The 10,690-nt window shown below is 38.8% G+C and overlaps 1 protein-coding gene across 1 annotated transcript; it reads right to left on the reverse strand.

Moving 5' to 3' along the window:
- Nucleotides 1–4,614: 4,614 nt before the first annotated feature.
- On the reverse strand, nt 4,615–10,391 carry ccn1l1 (cellular communication network factor 1, like 1). The gene is made up of 5 exons (XM_062988815.1): nt 10,320–10,391; nt 8,483–8,696; nt 6,688–7,044; nt 6,292–6,494; nt 4,615–5,170 (listed from the first exon to the last, which is right to left on the reverse strand). Exons 1-5 carry the CDS (start codon nt 10,389–10,391, stop codon nt 4,865–4,867), a joined length of 1,152 nt encoding a protein of 383 aa, XP_062844885.1. The 3' UTR covers nt 4,615–4,864.
- Between the last annotated feature and the right edge of the window lie 299 nt (nt 10,392–10,690).

A 10,690-nucleotide genomic window follows, 5' to 3' on the forward strand; every position in this document is an offset into this window, starting at 1 on the left:
TCTAAAGCTGTTTAGGTCCTAAGGCAGCAAATCAGGCCATAATTTGCTTCTGTATATTTCACCTGGAAAGATGATCTTTTTAATTTTTATGGAATGTGGTGGGTCTGTCGCCACCTACAGGACAGAGCGTGATACACACACACACACACACACACACACACACACACACACACACACAAACACACACACAGATACACACACAGAGAGATATACAGCCTGTACAGGGCGTCAATCCACTGAAGGCACCACTTACTCACTCTTTTATTTACTTACTCACTTATTTACTCACTCTCTCTCTCTCTTACTCACTCACTCACTTATTTACTCACTTATTTATTTACTTACTCACTTATTTACTCACTCTCTCTCTCTCTTACTCACTCACTCACTTATTTTACTCACTTATTTATTTACTTACTCACTTATTTACTCACTCTCTCTCTCTCTTACTCACTCACTCACTTATTTTACTCACTTATTTATTTACTTACTCACTTATTTACTCACTCTCTCTCTCTCTTACTCACTCTCTCACTTATTTATTCACTCATTTATTTACTTACTCACTTATTTACTCACTCTCTCTCTCTCTTACTCACTCACTCACTTATTTACCCACTTATTTATTTACTTACTCACTTATTTACTCACTCTTTCTCTTACTCACTCACTCACTTATTTACCCACTTATTTATTTACTTACTCACTTATTTACTCTATTATTTTTGTCCAACCTCTATTATTTTGAGAGTAGGTCGACGTTCCAGAGTACCCACCAAGTACCCAAAGAAAACAAGGTGGACATGGAAAGAATATGCTAAACTTCTCTACATTGACTAGATGTAAGAATCAAACACAGGACTCATGTGGCACCCACTCTACCAGCTATGCCAGCATGCATCACCAACTAAATACACCATGTTTTGTAGTATTTGCACACAAGCCACAGAACTGTGTTCCTTTAAAATCATGTGTTTCTTCAACAAAAACATTCTTTATACTCTCAATGAATTGTGCCTTTAACTAAAAGTACATTTGGGCCATATCGATTACAAAGCTGTATTTTGCAGGTAGTGGTATACAATGCTGATCATTTGGCAAGTGAGCCTGCCTTGTTTTTATTGGTAAGCAGTGAAGAGTGTGAAGTAAAGGGCTTTTGGGACATGCCTATAACATGACTAGCAGGATAATTATAAACATGCCTGGCTGGCTCTGTAGTTCAGGTGCTGTTAATGATTTGATACGATTTGATCATTCTTTTCAAAACTTTTGTTTTACTGCAACATTTAAATATATTTACATGATTCGCTAAAATCGCAGAAATGATTATTGTTCCTTATTATAAACTTTTACTTAAGGTATGTTTTTAGGAAGTAGTGCATGTTCATAAGTGTGTGTGACACTGAACAATCACATATTTCCACCTGCCATCCTGCACAGTTCCTATACATTTGCACATTTTCTCTTTTTCTTCCACATATGTGCTGAAACTCTCAGCATGATGTGAGAGGGGTTAGATGGGTACAATATCATTCTACAATATTTTCCTCAGGAGCACTTTTACTCAGGAATTTCGGGGAATTAGCTAGACTTTGGCTGCACATTGTGATATTTTATCCCTCTCATTACACTGCCAGGTCACTCAGTTTGGTTTTTTTCTTCTGCAGGTAGATTATTAAAATGGTTATGGTCATATTAATTTACCTACCCAAAAATCAGATTTTGACAGCTTTAAAAGTATTTCAGTAAATAGTCAATAAAGTGTGATGCATAACAATCAACAACAAAAACCCTTATATTCGTAGGCATTTAAGAAAAGAGTGGACAGGGCATGGAGCTCAATAGCTTTGGTTCCAGATGTTCATTTGACTCTTAACAGTGTCACCGATGATCCAGCAGCTTCTTTTCCTTTCCCAAAAAACCATCATTATATGTGTTTTAATTGGGTGAAGTCAAACTAGCCCTATTTATATTAGCATAAGCAAGTCAGTATCTATGATCATGGTAATTAACAAGGAATCAGTCAACAATGCCACAAAGTTAAAAGACATTATTGAACTATCTACTCAAGCAAATCATCAATCTCGGTGGCTGTGTGTTTATTTTACCTCTGGAAGTTTTCAGAAAGACCTACATTAAAAAAAGGCTTTGAGACAAAGAGGCGTTCCACTTATTCTGTCACAGAAAAAGCACAATTGTAGAAACCTTTGACATCCCAAGGCATCAGTGACATTCATGTCCCTAGAAAGTGGGTCTAAACCTTTAACTCTACGTCAGTCTGTGTTTGTGTTTTGTGGGGATTCGGTCAATTTTAAATACTCTATATGGTTTGGTATTGTATATAAATACTTTATATGGTTTGGTATTGTATATAAATACTTTATATGGTTTGGTATGGTATACAAATACTTTATATGGTTTGGTATGGTATATAAATACTTTATATGGTTTGGTATGGTATATAAATACTTTATATGGTTTGGTATGGTATATAAATACTCTATATGGTTTGGTATTGTATATAAATACTTTATATGGTTTGGTATGGTATATAAATACTCTATATGGTTTGGTATTGTATATAAATACTTTATATGGTTTGGTATGGTATATAAATACTCTATATGGTTTGGTATGGTATATAAATACTCTATATGGTTTGGTATTGTATATAAATACTTTATATGGTTTGGTATGGGGACAGACTGGTGATGAGAGTTTCACTCTGTGAGATATTTAAGACCTTGCTGTTATATTTGATGTACAGCGCTGGTCTCTGATGATGTGCATAGACGTGTGAGGACATGAACCCAGGCGTCCCCTAAAGTCATAAACTCTATACTAGTAGCTGCCAGATCCTTTTTGTTGGAATCAGCCACTTTGGTGACACAGAGAAGTGATGTTGAGCCAGAATGAGGTCATTTCTCCTGTTCCAAAAAATATTGCCTCCAAACGTAATTATAATGGAGTGTTCTCGTATGTTGGGATATTAAATCACCACCAACTAGATGGAACTTAACAAGAGCCAAAAAGCATGCCAGGTCTTTAACCAGTCCTAAAATGTATTGACATGCCAGCCTGTCCAAAATCAATTATGTTTTATATACACACATCTGCCATACCATTAAAACCAAAGCCTAGGACTGTGTAGATACTCCTCCTGCCACCAAACAGCTCTGACCCAAGGGGGCATGGACTTCACAAGACCTCTAAAGGTGTGCTGTATCTGGCACCAAGACGTTAGCAGCAGATCTTTTAAGTCCTGTAAGCTGTGAGGTGGGGCTTCCATGGATCAGACTTGTTTAAGTGATTTATATCATTTTATTTTAAACTGCTTCTGCTGTATTTCAGTGTGATTAGCAAACATCCACATTGCTTTCTGCAACAACAGTGCAAAATATTCAAATGTTCAAATGTTGTAGTTTGTTTAGTGGGTACATCATGGCAACATGGGTCCTGGGACCTGGTTTCAATCCTTACATTAGATCACTGTCCGTGAGGATTCCATATTTTTTCACTTTGAATGTATGGGTTTTCTTTTGGTACCCAAGTCTCCTCTAACCTGCCATAAAAATGAAGCAGCTTTAAAAGCAGGCTTACAGATCCTCACCCATTTTTATAACCTAGTTTTGGAAATATGCCACATAAAAGGCTACTTTAATAAATGGTAAACCTAAGTTAGTGTAGTTTTTATATATGATTCACACAGAATCCAAATTTGTAACAAATGAATTTATTAAAAGTATATAAATATTCATATAAAATATTAATACAGGCTATTTTACATTCACCTTATAAACAAAGGTAGTAGAAAGAGCTGACACTCCACAATAGGTGAAGTCTGTACAATACATGAAAGAAACACAAATAAAAACAATCTGTACAAAATATATTTACAGTTTTTACATCACTTTTGTACTTAATCATGTAAAAATAAATTACAATGTTTATTTAATACTTTATATTGTATTTGTTAAAGAATATTTTGTAAGTAACCAGGAGGGCTTTTCCCAACAGACCACCCCTTCTGGCTCATGTCATTACACTAGGCAGCGGTGTCTTCCTCCACAACAGCAGGAGTCACTGTTGCATCAGCAATGAGAAGAAACCTGATCCAACCTTTCCTCCCTCAGACACGGCCGACCATGTCTGTTAAGTGCCTGTCCAAGTAGCATCGCTGACACTTGAACATGAGAACTCCAACTTCGGCCATGGTGGGCTAGTCTTATTAGACTTCTGCACCACCCGAGCACTGTAAAGTTGTCTTAAAGGTATAAATTGTAACAGACTACACAAAATGTTTAACATATATACAAAATATATACACAATCTGCACAACAAGAGTAACGCTCATACAGAAACACGTAGTATAAAGTATGTTTGTGTTTTCATTAGTATTTGGACAGTACAACAGTCAGGAAGTCAGTAGCTATGTTTACATCAATGAATTATATATATAAAATGTAGGGCCGAAATAAAAATATATATTATTGTACAGTGGGGGTTAAAAGTCAGAGACCACTAGTGAAAATAGAAGCATTTTCATTAAAGGTTTTAGACTTTTATAATAATAATAATAACAATAATAATAATAAAAGTGAAAATATGTGATCATGTTGCATTTGTTAAAAAGAAATAAATAGCACAGCAGCACAGCTGATAGTCAGTGTGGCACAGCACAAAGGTCCAGGGGACCTGGGTTTAAACCTCACCTGAAGTCACTTTCTGTGAGTTTTTCTTGGGTCCACAAAAGGGTCCCTTCAAAACATGCAGTAGGTGTCTTGGCTTACCCCAGAAGAAACCCACACTTAGATATTTTCATGACATGTGATATTAAGTGCACTAAATGTGATAGGTAACATGACTAGTGTGTGAAGGTGTGTATGTCATTGGGCAGGCTGAGCAGTTCCGGGTGCTGCGTTGTTGCTCCGGTGCTGCAGTTCTGTTGGCAGCTGCACTGCTCGATCCACATGACATCACGGGTAAATACCTGTCCCTGCGGGCAGCGGAATCGCACATGCACGGTGCGGGTGATGGCGGGTACACAGCAGCGCCCATCGACACAGGATCCGCAGGAACGTGGGCGGTAACGGTGCACGCTGGAGCAGCCAGCAAATGAGATGTGAGTAGGTTCATGTGGCCTAATGGTTCTCTGACACTTTTTACCTTTCTGAGTGGGGAAAGAAACAGAAATATATTAGCTTAAAATAGGTAGTCATGATGTACAGTGATGAAGTACAAGCAGAGCTGTGCAGTAACAAAATACAAGTATTCAAAAGATACTAAATAGCCAAAAATATATGGCCGCACTTTTATATGTTAAGTTTATGTGTTTCAATCTGACATATTGCTGACAGACATTTAAAATGCTTGTGTTCCTAATAAAGCAATGGTAAATCAGACAGTGAATGAAAGAATTAATGAATGAATTGATGTCGTATGTATAAAATGTGATCAGATGTTCTGTAATCTATCTCTGTACATGCTTTGTTAGCCAGCTTTCATGCTGTTCTTCAATGGTCAGGACCCCCACAGGACCACCACAGAGCAGGTATTATTTGGGTGGTGGATCATTCTCAGCACTGCAGTGACAATGACATGGTGGTGGTGTGTTAGTGTGTGTTGTGCTGGTATGAGTGGATAATACACAGCAGCACTGCTGGAGTTTTTAAACAACTCACTGTCCCTGCTGGACTGAGAATAGTCCACCAACCAAAAATATCTAGACAACAGCTCCCCGTGGGCAGCGTCCTGTGACCACTGATGAAGGTCTAGAACTCAAACAGCAGCAATAGATGAGCGATCGTCTCTGACTTTAGATCTACAAGGTGGACCAACTAGGTAGGAGTGTCTAATAGAGTGGACAGTGAGTGGACACGGTATTTAAAAACTCCAGCAGCGCTGCTGTGTCTGATCCACTCATACCAGCACAACACACACTAACACACCACCACCATGTCAGTGTCTCTGCAGTGCTGAGAATGATCCACCATCAAATAATAGCTGCTCTGTGGGGGTCCTGACTATTGAAGAACAGCATGAAAGCAGGCTAAAAAAGTATGTAGAGAAACAGATGGACTACGGTCAGTAATTGTAGAACTACAAAGTGCTTCTATATGGTAAGTGGAGCTGATAAAATGGACAGTGAGTGTAGAAACAAGGAGATGGTCATAATGTTAAGACTGATCGGTGTATATCCTGTACAAAACTTAAAAATAAAACATGTCCTTGCTGATTAGAAACATTTGTGGTGTATTATTGTGTAAATGTTTAAATTTAGTCTGTTCTCACCTTGAGTAACAACACTGTGCTGCTGCCACACTCACGGATCTGACACAGACGCGTCTCCTTGACCAACCGACACTCCGCATTGCTATTGGTCACCCTGCTGGACACTCCCATCCCACAGGTGGCTGAGCAAGGGGACCAATCAGTGATCTGCAGGAAGCACGTGGCGGGGACCAGGTTGTGGGTTGAAGAGGAGGAAATCCACTCTGGAAAGCAAACAACAGTAAAAATCTAAATCACAGTATTTTACATTATAATTAAGGAATGAATGACTGTGCATAAATATGTGGGTGTCATCACTGATTAGATGAAAATATAATTCTGTTTATTTTTTTAAGGTATTAGCTGTACAGGAATACAAATCAAGCCTGTAGGTAAAGAAAACGCCTGTACACCCACCATGCTGCGGTTCTCCTGAACTGGTGACCCACGGTGTCTGTGCCATAACCAACAACTCGTTGCTGGTGAGGTCGCTGTGCTTGCTGTCATTGTTCAGAGCGCTCTCAAACGTCAGGTCATCTTCAGCAATGTGGTTATCATCATCACACACCCACTCTTGGCAGCAGCGTCCAGGCAGCTTGGTGAGACGAGGCCAGGCGCAGCGCCAGTCGGGCAGGGGCACGTGGTGGGGACAGAGGGGCATGCAGCCCACGACTCCATCTATGCAGGTACAGCGGTGCTCACAGCTGGGCTGAAAGTCCTCGCCGTGCTGATAGACTCGGCCGTCCAGCTCACACGGTCTCCCCTGTGCCTCTGCTACAAGGTGGCATGGTTGGAAAACAGTCAGTCATGGATGGTATGATATACAGTGGCAGAAACAGGTTTTAATGCCATCCATTCTGAGTTAAAAAACCTGGGTCTAAATTGTCTTTTAGAATAGAAAAGAATAGAATAGAATAGAATAGAATAGAATAGAATAGAATAGAATAGAATAGAATAGAATAGAATAGAATAGAATATCTTTATTTGTCATATATACATTACACATGTACAGTAGAATGAGATTCTTTTTTTTGAATATCCCAGCTTGTTTGGAAGCTGAAGTCAGAGTGCAGGGTCCCTGGAGCCGTGAGGGTTAAGGGCCTTGCTCAAGGGCCCAACAGTGGCTGCATGGCAGAGCTGGCAGAACACTCAACCTTTCAATTAATAGCTTAAATCTCTCTTTCAACTTGTAATCAAAGGACAACGTTATTAAATTACTGACCAGATAAAGACCTGAAGACATTTTTGATGGGCTGGACCCAAAGTTTCCATAAAGATAAATGTTATTCCTAGAGCGTACCCTTCCAGCTTTGCAGCACTATTCTAAAAAGGTACTGACATGGCGGTGCCAAGTGTGGAGCTTGCCAACAAAGTACGTAATGGGCTGCCAACTTTTCACACTGCAATGTAAATGTTCAAATAAGTGATGTTTGCTTTTTACTTTACTTAGACTACACGTCCTTTCACTTCTTCAATTTTTGCTTGTTATGAGAAGCTGCACTTCAGTACTTTATGTTCCTGACTTGCATGTTCAGGTCCAAAAATAATGACTGTAAAGGATGTAAGTTCAGACAGTCTCGTTTCTAACAAGATAAAATGTCTGGAATAAACATCAAAAAGTACAAGATGTCAAGTATATAAAGTCCTGTTTTCTGTAATTACTGCTGGCTGGTTATGTCTTGCAATACTTTTATTATTATTGTGACTAAATTAAATAGTATTCTAGAATAAAAAGCTTTTGATTTATAAAGTTCTGAAGTTTAGAGCCATTATAAGAAAACCAACCTGCACCATCTAACCTGTGAATGTTTAAATTAGCAGAAGTTCTAATTGAGCAAAATGTAAAAAAAATATTTGGAATATTTTGGGCTATATTGCTTCAGGAAATCAGCAAGATATGCAGACGCTGACTTATTTAGTGCTATGAAAACATTAACAGGCCTTTGTAGTCTTTGTGGCATTTACCAGGCAGCTTGTGTGTTAATATAAATTCAAAAAGCAAACATCACACATCAAACATGTCTAGGCTAATCGAGGACGTTTGGGGTAAGTGGAAATGTTTGTTAGCAAACTATGTCTTTGAAGGAAGGCACCATGGTTTAATCCATCAACATGTATCCTTCTGGTGCTTCTTTCAAGTTCTACAAATGCTTCTGCTAAGCAGACACAAACACGTTTGAAGCTTTAGCCAAAGCAAAGTCTGGCCCCTTACCTCGGCACAAGCCTCTGGTGGGGTCTCCTTTGGCCCCTAGGTGGCAGCGCAGACCCTTGATGTGGTCGCAGGGTTCTGTGGCACTGCAGTCCTGGTTAAACTGCCTGGCACACATCCTACAGCAGCCACAGGAATCGAGCACTGAACTGATGCCTGGTGGACATGAGGTGGGAGACGATGGGCAGGAGCACTCGAATGGACACTCGCCCTGTATCTGCAGGAGGACAGAAAGATAAAGAATACAGCAGTTATAACTGGCAAAAGTTACTTTATACATCATTCACTGAATTGTCTCGACTTGATGCACACAGCTGATAGTCGGTGGTCTGGTCAGGGACATTTTTGGCTTGCCCAATTATTCAAATATTCTGATATACAATTCATGATATTTGTGAAGTCCTGGAGACTATGTCAGTGGGAAACAGTAATATTGCTTTCATATTTTTTTGATTATTTAGCAACTTTGGATCTTCCCACCTTCAAAACAATGCCAGTAGGTAATTGGCTCTTGCAAATTACTCCTAAGTGTGAGTAAGTAAGTAAGTGATGCCATGTGATGTACTGGCACCCTGTCCAAATTGTATTTCTCCCTGAACTGTTTCCTTTTGACCCAACACATACAAGAAAAAAACAAGTACTAAAGATAAATGAATGAGAAGGGAGTGGATGTCACAACATCATGGGTTCTGGAGTTTGTTTTTTGCCTATGGTCATTCATATACAGGGTGCTGCCAGACTCACCATGACCCTGACCAGGGTCATTTATGACAAAACAACCAAAAACAATTAAAAATACATCAATGATAGTGATTATCCAGTCATTTGAAAAAGCTATGGTCCCCTTTACCTTTGTTATTGTGTATTTGTCATGTCATACATTTCAGTTAAATTACCAACATGATATTACACACATTTTTCAACTTATTAACTGTCTGTACCAACTTCAGCTGTAATAACTGCAACCAAACACTTTCCATAACTTTATATTTGTCTTTTACATCACTGTGGAATGCTTTATAAAATATCTTTAAACCTGAAACACACTGCAACTTTAAACCCGCGACACACTGTAACTTGTTCATTACATTACAGTACTCCTGGGTTTAAGACTGGTGCCAGTCCAAAACCTCAATTCTGAACTTCTGAACCATTATGTTGTATTTTGGATTACTGTCCTAATGCATAACCCAATTACACATCAGGTTTTGATTCAGAACTGAATTTATTGTTCCTCTAATAGTGACAAACAGTCCAGATCCTGACACAGCAAACTCCCTCATATCATCATACGACCATTTCTTACTATAATATGCTGCATTTGTTTTACATGACACACAGACCCTTGTTTAAGTCTGTCAGTGGAACATTTCCTAAAACTCTAAAAAGGACTGTATGAGTGTTTCTACTGATTAGCAGTGGTTTCCTTAACGTATCCTTTCCTATGATTCCTATTTGTATCTAGTCTATTTTGTACTGTGACATCTAGAAGACTGACCTTAGGAAACACTATATATGTTTTTGTTGCTGAGCCATTGGAGAGAATCTCAGCAGACCAGCCACTCTTGGGTAGATTCACCACTGCTCCCTGGTTTTACTGTATAGAGTCCTGGAGCCTGTGTAATCCTCTCCAGAATGATATTTCAACAAAGGTTTTCTGTTTTCTCAGCTCATTTTTTTACAAAACTGACTGAAATCAAGCTTCACTAGAGTAAACTGGATTACTAATTAATCTGCTGAATAACTTTGTTCCTTAAGTAATCAACAAATGGTAAATTACTCATTTACAGCACTGTATATTTATTACTGTAGTAAGAAACATAAGAGAAACAGGTCTCACCTTTACAGCACACCAGGACAGGAGCAGCAGTGAAAGAACAGTTGCTTGTTTAAAAATCCTCCCCAAAGACATTTTATTCAGTGATTTATAAAAAAAAAATGCTGGAATTCTGGAGTCTGTTCAGTTTTCTTTAAATATAAAGCAAAGTAAAGCTTCTCAGTTTTCCATCAGCTTTTCTTTCCTTTTTGTTGATGTTTTCCTGAAGTCCGAGCCCTGAGTCTGGCTGTGTGTGTATGTGTGTATATGTGCAAAATGCAGCAGCAGCAGTCGTGTGTTTCTCAGTTCTTCTTTATGAAGAGATTTCATGAGTGGCTGCAGCTTTTATACTGAGCTGCAGAAGATGAGACCCCCCCTCCCCTCCCTTCCTGGTC

The sequence above is a fragment of the Trichomycterus rosablanca genome, chromosome 26 (genome assembly GCF_030014385.1).
Source record: "Trichomycterus rosablanca isolate fTriRos1 chromosome 26, fTriRos1.hap1, whole genome shotgun sequence".
Classification (NCBI taxonomy): Eukaryota; Metazoa; Chordata; class Actinopteri; order Siluriformes; family Trichomycteridae; genus Trichomycterus; species Trichomycterus rosablanca.

Bases quoted from the DNA above. Each gene is read 5' to 3' on its own strand.
- ccn1l1 (XM_062988815.1), bottom strand. From the start codon at position 10,391: ATGTCTTTGGGGAGGATTTTTAAACAAGCAACTGTTCTTTCACTGCTG. The intron at 6,495-6,687 runs GTGGGTGTACAG...TTTGCTTTCCAG, and splicing joins TTCAGGAGAACCGCAGCATG to AGTGGATTTCCTCCTCTTCA. The intron at 5,171-6,291 runs GTGAGAACAGAC...TTCCCCACTCAG, and splicing joins GCACAGTGTTGTTACTCAAG to AAAGGTAAAAAGTGTCAGAG.